Source organism: Coregonus lavaretus (genome assembly GCF_964263955.1).
Source record: "Coregonus lavaretus genome assembly, chromosome: 2".
NCBI lineage: Eukaryota > Metazoa > Chordata > Actinopteri > Salmoniformes > Salmonidae > Coregonus > Coregonus lavaretus.
Window position 1 is genome coordinate 72,506,273 of NC_139989.1, and position 13,293 is coordinate 72,519,565.

At 47.5% G+C, this 13,293-nt stretch overlaps 1 protein-coding gene across 1 annotated transcript in view; it reads right to left on the bottom strand.

Moving 5' to 3' along the window:
* Positions 1 to 10,226: 10,226 nt before the first annotated feature.
* Positions 10,227 to 13,293, bottom strand: part of LOC311140330 (NLR family CARD domain-containing protein 3-like) — a gene marked incomplete at its 3' end in the record, with an annotated part of 33,008 nt that continues 29,941 nt past the window's right edge. Inside the window, exon 4 of the mRNA XM_084175349.1 lies at positions 10,227 to 10,351. Within this exon, the coding sequence (XP_084031475.1) occupies positions 10,227 to 10,351 (125 nt within the window). The remainder of the gene's footprint in view (positions 10,352 to 13,293) is intronic.

Genomic DNA, 13,293 nt, shown 5'->3' on the forward strand with positions numbered 1-13,293 from the left:
ATTGAGAGATTAGAACATTGAGAGATTAGATATTTCTCAGGTAATTTGCACCTTCTCACCTGCCACAGCAGACACTGTCAGTACTCAATTACAGTTGCTACTCTGGAACACTCTCTACTCTGGAACACTCTCTACTCTGGAACACTCTCTACTCTGGAACCCTCTCTACCCTGGAACACTCTCTACTCTGGAACACTCTCTACTCTGGAACACTCTCTACTCTGGAACACTCTCTACCATGGAACACTCTCTCACTCTGGAACACTCTCTCACTCTGGAACACTCTCTACTCTGGAACACTCTCTACTCTGGAACACTCTCCACCATGGAACACTCTCTACTCTGGAACACTCTCTACTCTGGAACACTCTCTACTGTGGAACACACTCTACTCTGGAACACTCTCTACCATGGAACACTCTCTCACTCTGGAACGCTCTCTACTCTGGAACACTCTCTACTCTGGAACACTCTCTACTCTCACTCTGGAACACTGTCTACTCTGGAACACTGTCTACTCTGGAACACTCTCTACTCTGGAACACTCTCTACTCTGGAACACTCTCTACTCTGGAACACTCTCTACCCTGGAAAACTCTCTACCCTGGAACACTCTCTACTCTGGAACACTCGCTACTCTGGAACACTCTCTACTCTGGAACACTCTCTACTCTGGAACACTCTCTACTCTGGAACACTCTCTATTCTGGAACACTCTCTACTCTGGAACACTCTCTACTCTGGAACACTCTCTACTCTGGAACACTCTCTACTCTGGAACACTCTCTCACTCAGGAACACTGTCTACTCTGGAACACTGTCTACTCTGGAACACTCTCTACTCTGGAACACTCTCTACCATGGAACACTCTCTACTCTGGAACACTCTCTACTCTGGAACACTCTCTACTCTGGAACACTCTCTACCATGGAACACTCTCTCACTCTGGAACACTCTCTACTCTGGAACACTCTCTACCATGGAACACTCTCTACTCTGGAACACTCTCTACCATGGAACACTCTCTACTCTGGAACACTCTCTACCATGGAACACTCTCTCACTCTGGAACACTCTCTACTCTGGAACACTCTCTACCATGGAACACATACATCTACAGTGTAATGCCAAAAATCACTCAAGAACTTTAAAACATAGACTCTGACCTGTCCAATGAGCCAAACTGATTAAAGAATCTGACAGTACACAAACTCTCTCTCTCTCTCTCTCTCTCTCTCTCTCTCTCTCTCTCTCTCTCTCTCTCTCTCTCTCTCTCTCTCTCTCTCACACACACACCAACAACTAAAAAAATCACATCAAACAAAACAGTATCGTGCTTTTAAAACTCACATCACTGTGATAGATCCATTTGAAGAAAGATATTCAACAGGTTGAAACAGTGAAAAACATGGTTGTTGTGGATGTTGTATATTACAGTTTATGTATACACATAGGCTATATATGAGACCAAGCCCGAAAAAAAAAAAAAGAATGATAAAATAATGATTTTGCCATTATACAATACATAGCCTACTGCATATTACACACGGCAGAAAAACATTAAAAACTGAAAAAAGATTGAAGATGTCTTCGGTACATAATTGGTCTAGCCTTGACTCCACAATTAAACACATTCTAGTAATGTCCTTTGAGTGATGACTGTCTTATTATACATACTGGATGGACTGGTTACCTTATGTTACACTCCACACTTCCTATCCATGAGTCTGGGAGAGAACGTATAGGCCTAGGCCATGCTGTTGGTTCATTGATTGTGCAGGGCAGCTTACAGAGTTAGCCTTCCGGTTTACAGAATTAGATTTTAATATAGTCTAGTGTGGGGGATTTATTATTCTCATAATTGATGGGATGACTAACTTAGAAAGAATGCATTCTAGACTGGGCTGATGTAGGTTGTTTTACCTGGCAAGCTGTGATTGATGTGAAGAGCTGTTTTAGGGGGTAAGATAAGATAATAATTTGTGTCTCCAAATACTAGACTATACTGTTTCTTTGTGATCTGTGAACCATCCTTGGACGTAGGAATGGTGTCTAGGGGAGCTGGCTCTTCTCACCATGACAGGTTGTTATGATAAACGTATGCCTGGTAACAGAGATGCGCCAAGGGGCTGGGACTAGCCTGTGCGCCAACGGATTGGCTGAGTAAGTCTAAACCACGCTCAGCGTCTACTCTGATTGGCCAGCAGAGAGCAGGAACTGAGAACTGTCAAGAGTTTTTGAAGAACAATCTGAAACAATGGATTAGTTCTCTGAATGCCCTGCGAGGTATTTCAGGGAGCCCGTATATACGAACATCATATTTACCATTGAAGGTTTTGCATTAATTAAAATACTAGTCTATTTAGAAGACGTGTATTGACCTCTTTTGTTCCTAATACCAGATTTGAATTGATGCAACTTAACACTAGTAATAGGAAGAAAACAAATATGTTCATAATTAATAGGCAGACATTACCGTTAGCTACAGAATATCTCACCACCGTGCGTTTCCATCTCCTCCCCTCTATCCTTCATTCATTTTTCGAGCGCGCAGAGAGAAGGGCTGTCAACAGTTTAGTGAAATATGTTACTATTGATGATCCAAAACAGATCTCTCTCTCTCTCTCTCTCTCTCTCTCTTTCTCTCTTTCACACACACAACATTTAAAAAAAATCACATCAAACACTTATTATCAAAACAGCATTGTGCTTTTAAATCTCACATCACTGTGATTGATCCATTTGAAGAAAGAAGTTCAACAGGTTGTAACTGAGTGAAAAACATGGTTGTTGTGGATGTTGTATATTATGTATACACACAGGCTATATATGAGCCCAAACCCGAAAAAAACTAATGATAAAATAATGATTTTGCCATTATACAATAAATGGCCTACTGCATATTACACACGGCAGAAAAACATTAAAAACTGAAAAAAGATTGAAGATGTCTTCGGTCCATAATTGGTCTAGCCTTGACTCCACAATTAAACACATTCTAGTAATGTCCTTTGAGTGATGACTGTATTATTATACATACTGGATGGACTGGTTACCTTATGTTCCACTCCACACTTCCTGTCCATGAGTCTGGGAGAGAACGTATAGGCCCAGGCCATGCTGTTGGTTCATTGATTGTGCAGGGCAGCTTACAGAGTTAGCCTTCCGGTTTACAGAATAAGATTTGAATATAGTCTAGTAATAGGAAGAAAACAAATATGTTCATAATTGATAGGCAGACATATTACCGTTAGCTACAGAATATATCACCACCGTGCGTTTCCATCTCCTCCCCTCTATCCTTCATTCATTTTTCGAGCGCGCAGAGAGAAGGGCTGTCAACAGTTTAGTGAAATACGTTTCCTTGTGAAAACATGTTACTATTGATGATCCAAAACAGATTCCACCTGGTTTCCCAAATGAAGCACTGGGTAGCTGCAGGAACAGGGTTGGAGAGCCCATGGCATACAGAGTTTGGGCGGAATATCACCTGTCGCAGCAGCGAGAGGCTGCATGCTCCTCAAACAGTGGTGGGGTTTTGGAGTGAAATAACCAGAGTATACACAGCATATGATTGAAAAACTAAAAATGAACAGGCAGGAAAGCAGCCTCCATTCACTAGTCGAGCTGTTCCCCTGACCCTGTTCATGCCCATTTGATAATCGGACATTATAAATCGAAACCAATTGTAAAATATTAAGGCCAGGCACCACAGGCAAAACATTGTGATTTTGCTTCCATCTGTTAATGTTCCGATTTTGGGATATTTTGGAACTATAACTTCCATACTTTCATAAAATGTACAATTACATCGGCAATAATGTATATAAATACTTGATTTGTATCATTTTATCCCAACTCCGTCAACTACACCTAGCATAAATGTCGTTTTTGTTAGCATGTTTCATGTAGAACGATTAGTTACCGGAGTGTAACTCCAGTTCTATGAGTGGAGCGGAGCCCCATAGGGGAGCTCTGCTCCTATTGGTTTACCCACTGCCCTAAGGCAGTATCAGCCTGAGACAAAATTATGCACACACCTGCAGCCATTAGGAGTACAGGTGTCCCTATAAGAGGGGATGCCTCCCCTCAATCAGCCTCCCGAGATATTTATCTTCAGCGAGACTAGAGAGGGTCGGCAGGGCCTTAAGTCCTATGGGGCTCCGCTCCACTCATAGAACTGGAGTTACACTCCGGTAACTAATCGTTCTATATCGTGGAGCTCCGCCCCATAGGGGAGCTCTGCTCCTATTGGTTTAAGGCGGAGCGTAGCGCTCCAAAATGTACTCCCTGCCGAGCCAACACTTCCCATCAAAAATGAAAAGGTCAGGCCTAGCAATGGCTGCAACCAATTCCCGCAGTACTGCAACTAAAAACCCATACGGGCGTCACAATATACCGCGTCATCGGTTAAAGACCCGCCCCACCTAGTCCAATGGCAATGCCAATGACTAGTGGGCAGATCACCAGAATAGAAGCCATACTAATCTGTACTAGCAGATAGATGTGCCTCAATATCTTGTAAAAACACTACCGACCACTAATGGAATGACACCAAGTGTCACTCTACATTGTGTACACGGTAGACCGCCTCACTCACTCAATGGAACCCCAGAGATTAGTGGGCAGAAAACAGAACATGATTCATACTAATCTGAACAAGCAGATAGATGACCTCACATCCCATTACCTTGTTATGACAAGTCTAATAGCACGTAACCAAGTTACTACTATTATCACCCATCATTCCGCCACACTCCAGTGAATCACTGGTGGGCAGATCAATACATGCCCTCTACTGTACTGAACCTGTCAGTCAGGAGTCATGCCAAAAAACATGTCTTCCTATCCAAAGCGGACCTGATGGAAACCTGTGTCCACAGTCCTGCTTTTCCTCTCCTTCTAGCTCAAAATCTCCCTTCAGCTACACTGAGTACAGATCGAGCCAAAGAGTTAGAAGACATATCTAAAAAACATGTCTTCCTATCCAAAGCGGACCTGATGGAAACCTATGTCCACAGTCCTGCTTTTCCTCTCCTTCTAGCTCAAGATCTCCCTTCAGCCACGCTGAGTACAGATCGAGCCAAAGAGTTAGAAGACATATCTAAGAGATAGAAACTGATAAATGGAGACGGCGTCGACCATGACGCTGCTCTACAAATATCCTCTACCCCTGTTCCTCTGAAAAGGGCAGTAGAAGCTGCCACTCCACGAGTGGAGTGAGCTCTGATACCCTGAGGCAATTGTCGCCCCGCTGCCTCGTAAGCTGTCTCAATGCCTTCACAAAGCCAATGAGACAATCGCTGTTTTGAAAGTGGTCTACCTACTGCAGCCGCACCGTGACACACAAACAGCTGAGGCGATGACCTAATCGCTGCTGTGCGCTCAACGTAGCACGCCAAAGCGCGCACTGGGCACAAGCAATGAAGCTTTTCCTCACTCCTCTCCCTATGAGGAGGGGGAGAAAAAGCCCACAACTCCATGGTCTGTGACCTATATGAGCTCCTAATAACCTTCGGCACAAATGGCGGGTTAGGACGTAACACCGCTCTGCTCAGATCGCCATGAATGGCAAGGCAGTCGGGTCTCGTCGACAGAGCACACAAATCACTGACACGCTTAGCGGTAGTCAAAGCGAGCAACAGTGCCATCTTCATAGACAGCATCTTAAGGGGTATTTGATTCAATGGCTCGAACGGCGACTTACATAGCGCTTCGAGTACCAAAGCCAAATCCCACTGGGGCAGCGTGGCTCTAGGCATTGGCCTAAGCCGCCGTGTTCCCAATAAGAAACATTTCACTAGAGGGTGGCTGAACACATTCGTTCTGCCAAACCCCTCATGACCAGCTGAAATCGCCGCTCTAAACACTCTAATGGTGGCGGGCGATCTCTGCCTATCAAACATAAACTGCAGAAAAGAGAGCACACTCTCAACCTGACAGTTCATGGGGTCCACACCTTGTGTGTCACACCATCGTGAAAAAACGTTCCATCTGCTGGCATACATCCTAGAAGTGGAACTGGCTCATGCACCCTGTATGGTTCTGATCACTGCATCAGATAACCCACGGCGCCTCAACCTGTCCCTTTCAGGAACCAAGCCTTCAGTGGTTGGCCGATTATGGGCAACTGCCCTATCGAGCCTCCCGCCTGAGTCAACGCGTCCCGTCGATGTGGAATTGGCCAAGGTGGCGCAATCAACATCTGACTCATCTCCGCAAACCATGGAGCCCCTGGGCGATCGGGGGCTATCAATATTATTGACAGCCCTCCTGATCTCACCCTGGCTAGCAGTGGGAGAATGCAGGACAGCGGAGGGAATGCATACAGAAGAACATTCGGCCACGGGTGGTGCGCGAATGCGTCTCTGCCCAGTGGTGGTTTGTCCTGTTCCCTCAGAGAGAACCATAGGGGACATTGCGCGTTCACGCGTGACGCGAATAGATCCACCTCGGCTCTCCCGAACTGTTCCCAAATTTGGAGAACAATGTCCGGATGCAGACACCACTCGTCGTCTCGAGGACCCCCTCTTGACATGAGGTCTGCTCCTACGTTCAAGTAGCCCGGAATGTGTGCTGCTCTCAACGAGCGAAGGTGCTTGTGAGCCCACAGCCACAATTCCTCTGCCGCCCGGTGGAGAGCAGGAGACCTGACTCCTCCCTGGCGATTTATGTGAGCTACTGTGGTCCGGTTGTCTGACCAGACCAACACATTGCGACCCCGAAGGGTGGACGCGAAGTGGGTCAGAACCAGTCGAACCGTTTCCAACTCCAAGAGGTTTATGTGGCGGCTCGAATGAGGCCACACACCTCCTATCGCTTGAGTCTGACATGTCCCTCCCCATCCAGTCAGAGAGGCATCTGTGAATACTGGAATGTAGGATGACACCTTGCCTATCGGGACTCCGTGCGTGAGAACGCTCGGATTCATCCAATAGTCCAGGTCTGCTCTTAGCGAGAGAGGAACCACCACCAACCGATGACGTTGATGCAATGGGTCTAGTCTTAGTTGGGCGAACCATCGCTGCGTCCTGCGCATGTGCAGGAGTCCCAGCGGAACCACAGAGTGGGCTGACGACATGAGACCCAAGAGTGACCTGATCGACAGCGCCGTCACCGTGTGATTCGGACGACACTTCCTCAGGGCTAGCAACAAGGCTACCCTTCGGGGGTCCGAAATTCGAGCCCTCATCATTACAGTGTCTAGCTGTATCCCCAGGTAGACAATCTGATGACTGGGCCAGGGCGCGCTCTTTTTCCAATTCACAGCGAACCCCAGACGTGTGAGATGAATCACTGTCTGTGTCGTGTGAGTGAACGCCAGCTCTGCTGACGGGGCGAGAACCAGTAGGTCGTCTAGGTAGGCTAATATCCGTATTCCCTGATGACGCAACGGTTCCAATGCCGCCTCCACACACTTGGAAAACGTTCGAGGTGCCAGGGCGTACCCAAATGGCATCCTCGTGAATTCGTACGCCACCCCTTGAAAGGCGAACCGCAGAAACTTCCTGTGGTGCGATTGTATCGGCACATGAAAGTACGCGTCCTTTAGGTCTATGCTTGTACAAAAGTCCCCTTCCTGGACACATTCCAGTAGACGTTTTGTCGTCAGCATTCGGAAGGGCCGTTTTGTTACGCTCTCGTTGAGAATGCGTAAATCCAATATCGGCCTCACTCCCCCCGTCTTTTTGGGCACTAGGAAATAGGGCAAATATAGTCCCTTGTTCCTTTGCTCCCGGGAATTACTGTGACCGCCTTCTTCGCCAAAGGTTCCGTAATCTCTGACATCAGAGCAGCCACTTTTTCTGGCGTTTTCATCACCGTCTCCACCACTCCCCTGAACGGGGGTGGGGTTCGGTGGAATTGGAGGGCATAACCCTTCTGCAACGTCTGTTCTAGCCAGCGTGAGAGGGTACAGCTTCGTTGCCACTGCCAGCAATGCAGAGAAAGCGGGCGCGCACGAAGCTGTGGTGCACTCAGTAGGAAGGACCTGTATTCCTCTATGGCCCTTGCCGCCGCCATTCCCCAACACTGAGGTGGTGGAACAGCCCAAGGCGGGCCCCCCTCGAAAGGGAGAGGAAATATCAGCACGTTCTGAGAGAATCGGAGGCCCTAATACGTTGGTTACGTCTGTAACTCTAGTATTCCGGCCCTCCGTGAACGTAGCACGGGTTTGAACTGCACTGACTAAGGTGTCAATCTGAGACAGAGCGCCTTCCCCGGATAGCAATTGCGTCATCATGCCATTGTCTGGCCGAGACTGTTGCCTGTCATGAGAACCATTCACTACAGTACTCCTAAGAGTCTGCAAAGTGCGGTCTCTAACTGGTACCACAAGGTGGCGCCATGATACCTATTTTTCACTAGCCCCATGAGTCTACTCAACTGCACACTCCTGGTGTGGTGAGCTGTACTCAGTGTAGTGGGTATCATTGCGTTCTGTGTTAAACGGGGGCACCGATACATTGGTTACGCCTGTAACTCTAGTATTCCGGCCCTCCTTGAACGCAGTATGAGTCTGTACAACACTGACTGAGGCATTAGCCTGAGACAGAGCGACATCCCCAAATGCTGATCGCGTCATCATGTCATATTCTGACCGAGACTGCAATCTGTCATGAGAGACTCTCTCTACAGAGCTCCTAAGAGTCTGTGACCCGAGGTCTCTCCTTGGTAACCTAGGGCTGTGCCCTGATACCTTCCTCACATTCGCCTCCTGTGTTTTCTCAGCTTCACACCTCCGGTGGGCTAACGTGTTCTGTGGTAAGTGGGGGCGCCAATACGTTGGTTACTTCCGTAACTCTAGTATTCCGGCCCTCCGTGAACGCAGCACGGGTCTGAACTGCGCTGACTGAGGCATTAGCCTGAGACAAGGCGTCATTCCCAGCTAGTGGCTGCGTCTTCATGTCATATTCAGACTGAGACTGCTGCCGGCTATGTGAAACCTTCACTACAGTGCTCCTAGAAGCCTGTAGTGTAATGTCTTTATGAGGTGAGCTAAGGCTACGCCTTGCTACCCTTTTCTCCTTCCTCTCCTGTGTGTGTTCAACTACGCACCTCTGGTGGGTTGAGCTACACTCAGAATGGTGGGAGAAAATCATGGGGCGTGAAGTACTCTGAACGTTCTCAAGTGTGAGTCAGTGGGAGCCAACTCTTTATTGTGAACCCGAAAACAAACATTTCCCTCCATGCCCCGAACCAAGGGGTGGGGGGGAACAGTGGGCTCTGTCGCGTCCAGCGCCGAGCCATCTCCCGTTCTCTCCCCCTCATCCCGTCATTGACGTCGCCTCTTCTGGTTGCCCTTGGGGTGCTGCCAGGGCGATATCATCACGACCTCCCTCGCCGGCGTAATCGTCGCAACCACAGGTGCTGCTGGGGGGGCGGAGCCCTCTCGCCTGCTGCTGGTGGTCGACGTCTGTCGCCTGGCACGCAGCCTCCCTGTAGACCTACTGGGGGCGTTGGAGGTTGACGGTTTAGGTAGCGTGTGGCTGGACCTCCCTGCCAGTGGCAGGTGTCTAGCCAGCTGCTTCTTTTCCTCGTCCATCTTGGCGAAACGCTCCGTCGCCTCTTTGACGGCGACTCCGAAGAGCCCGTCGTCAGAGAGGGGGGTGTTTAGCAGCGAGGCTCTGTCAGTCTCCTTCATGGCTGTCAATGACAGCCAGAGGTGACGTTCAATAACCACAGAGGTGGCCATTGACCTACCTGCGCATATTGCGGACGCCTGTGTCAGGTGTAGAATGGCGCCAGAAATCCTGGACGCCTCTTCTACCTCCTCACTCATCATCTCTGACCTTCCCGTTGTTAGACGGGATAGGGAGGCCGTGAGGAGAGCAATGTTGTTTGCCGCTGACACAGCCTGGGCTCCCAACGTGAAGGACTTGTCAGCCAGCTGTGCTGTGAGCCTGTCCTTCGGTGTTGGCAGAATGGCTTTCTTGGAGGCCGCCCAGAGACTCGAACCCGGCACTAGATACGCCGCCATGGCGCTCTCGAGCCTAGGGATTCCCTTGGCAGCCCACTCACGTCAAGCCACTCTAGTGAATGGGCAGTACATCCTGGCCGGCGAACGCGCCGCCAGTGGTGCTTCCCATGAGCCCTCGACATATTTACCGAGAGAAGGCATAGCAGGAGTCAGTGGCTCAGCCGCTTTCCTCGGCCGAGAGTAAGGACCGCCTTCCATCATATCCACCTCCGCAGGGGGAGGGATAGGGGGCAGTGCTATCTCGAGTCACTTAGCGGCCCGCTCAATGAGTCCAGGAAAATCCGAACTCAGAGAGGCCGCTGCGAAGGACAGGGCTACTGACGTGTCAGAGCCCGTGTCGTCTTCGCCCAAGGAGCCATAGAGACCTCTCGCTTCCCAGAGGGAAGGGGGTCTTAAAGGTCTGAGTAAGAGTGTCGGATTGTTCCATTGGAACATCCAACTCCTCGTCTCTCTCCTTGTCATCCTCGGAGTCCGCGCTGTCCGACGACGCCTCTGAAGCAGAGGCTAGTATAGACAGTACATCCTCCAAGGGAATATCCTCACTAAAAAACGCCCAACGCTGCTTCCTCTCCTTCATAGGAAGGAGGGCGCAGGAGGCGCAGTTAGGGGGAACGCCGGTTCCGTCCTTGGCATGCTGCGCACCCAAGCACACGAAACACAAGTCATGGGGGTGAAAAGCTCTGAAAATAGCTTTTGGGGGTGGAAAATCTCCAGGGGTGCTCATTTTAGAAGGCATATCTCTTCTTGAGTCTTCTTTTCGTCTTCTTGGCTTCTTCTCTAGTCCAGTCGCTGAAGATAAAGGGAGGCTGATTGAGGGGAGGCATCCCCTCTTATAGGGACACCTGTACTCCTATTGGCTGCAGGTGTGTGCATAATTTTGTCTCAGGCTGATGCTGCCTTAGGGCAGAGGGTAAACCACTAGGAGCAGAGCTCCCCTATGGGGCGGAGCTCCACGATATAGAACTAAAAACGAACAGGCAGGAAAGCAGCCTCCATTCACTAGTCGAGCTGTTCCCCTGACCCTGTTCATGCCCATTTGATAATCGGACATTATAAATCGAAACCAATTGTAAAATATTAAGGCCAGGCACCACAGGCAAAAATTGCATGTTTCATGTAGAACTTCAACCGCTATTTTTCAAACTCTCCATGTTGAATCATATATAATTCAACCTCTATTTTTCAAACTCTCCATGTTGAATCATATACAGTGGGGGAAAAAAGTATTTAGTCAGCCACCAATTGTGCAAGTTCTCCCACTTAAAAAGATGAGAGAGGCCTGTAATTTTCATCATAGGTACACGTCAACTATGACAGACAAAATGAGAAAAAAAATCCAGAAAATCACATTGTAGGATTTTTAATGAATTTATTTGCAAATTATGGTGGAAAATAAGTATTTGGTCAATAACAAAAGTTTCTCAATACTTTGTTATATACCCTTTGTTGGCAATGACACAGGTCAAATGTTTTCTGTAAGTCTTCACAAGGTTTTCACACACTGTTGCTGGTATTTTGGCCCATTCCTCCATGCAGATCTCCTCTAGAGCAGTGATGTTTTGAGGCTGTCGCTGGGCAACACAGACTTTCAACTCCCTCCAAAGATTTTCTATGGGGTTGAGATCTGGAGACTGGCTAGGCCACACCAGGACCTTGAAATGCTTCTTACGAAGCCACTCCTTCGTTGCCCGGGCGATGTGTTTGGGATCATTGTCATGCTGAAAGACCCAGCCACGTTTCATCTTCAATGTCCTTGCTGATGGAAGGAGGTTTTCACTCAAAATCTCACGATACATGGCCCCATTCATTCTTTCCTTTACACGGATCAGTCGTCCTGGTCCCTTTGCAGAAAAACAGCCCCAAAGCATGATGTTTCCACCCCAATGCTTCACAGTAGGTATGGTGTTCTTTGGATGCAACTCAGCATTCTTTGTCCTCCAAACACGACGAGTTGAGTCTTTATCAAAAAGTTCTATTTTGGTTTCATCTGACCATATGACATTCTCCCAATCCTCTTCTGGATCATCCAAATGCACTCTAGCAATCTTCAGACGGGCCTGGACATGTACTGGCTTAAGCAGGGGGACACGTCTGGCACTGCAGGATTTGAGTCCCTGGCGGCGTAGTGTGTTACTGATGGTAGGCTTTGTTACTTTGGTCCCAGTTCTCTGCAGGTCATTCACTAGGTCCCCCCGTGTGGTTCTGGGATTTTTGCTCACCGTTCTTGTGATCATTTTGACCCCACGGGGTGAGATCTTGCGTGGAGCCCCAGATCGAGGGAGATTATCAGTGGTCTTGTATGTCTTCCATTTCCTAATAATTGCTCCCACAGTTGATTTCTTCAAACCAAGCTGCTTACCTATTGCAGATTCAGTCTTCCCAGCCTGGTGCAGGTCTACAATTTTGTTTCTGGTGTCCTTTGACAGCTCTTTGGTCTTGGCCATAGTGGAGTTTGGAGTGTGACTGTTTGAGGTTGTGGACAGGTGTCTTTTATACTGATAACAAGTTCAAACAGGTGCCATTAATACAGGTAATGAGTGGAGGACAGAGGAGTCTCTTAAAGAAGAAGTTACAGGTCTGTGAGAGCCAGAAATCTTGCTTGTTTGTAGGTGACCAAATACTTATTTTCCACCATAATTTGCAAATAAATTCATTAAAAATCCTACAATGTGATTTTCTGGATTTTTTTCCTCAATTTGTCTGTCATAGTTGACGTGTACCTATGATGAAAATTACAGGCCTCTCTCATCTTTTTAAGTGGGAGAACTTGCACAATTGGTGGTTGACTAAATACTTTTTTTCCCCACTGTAATTCAACCGCTATTTTTCAAACTCTCCATGTTGAATCATATATAATTCAACCGCTATTTTTCCATCTCTCCATGTTGAATCATATATAATTCAACCGCTATTTTTCAAACTCTCCATGTTGAATCATATATAATTCAACCGCTATTTTTCAAACTCTCCATGTTGAATCATATATAATTCAACCGCTATTTTTCAAACTCTCCATGTTGAATCATATATAATTCAACAGCTATTTTTCAATCTCTCCATGTTGAATCATATATAATTCAACCGCTATTTTTCAAACTCTCCATGTTGAATCATATATAATTCAACAGCTATTTTTCAAACTCTCCATGTTGAATCATATATAATTCAACCGCTATTTTTCAAACTCTCCATGTTGAATCATATATAATCCAACAGCTATTCTTCAAACTCTCCATGTTGAATCATATATAATTTAACAGCTTGTTTTCCGGAGCAGATCGTTACTAGTCCATACATGGCTATATCCTTTGTA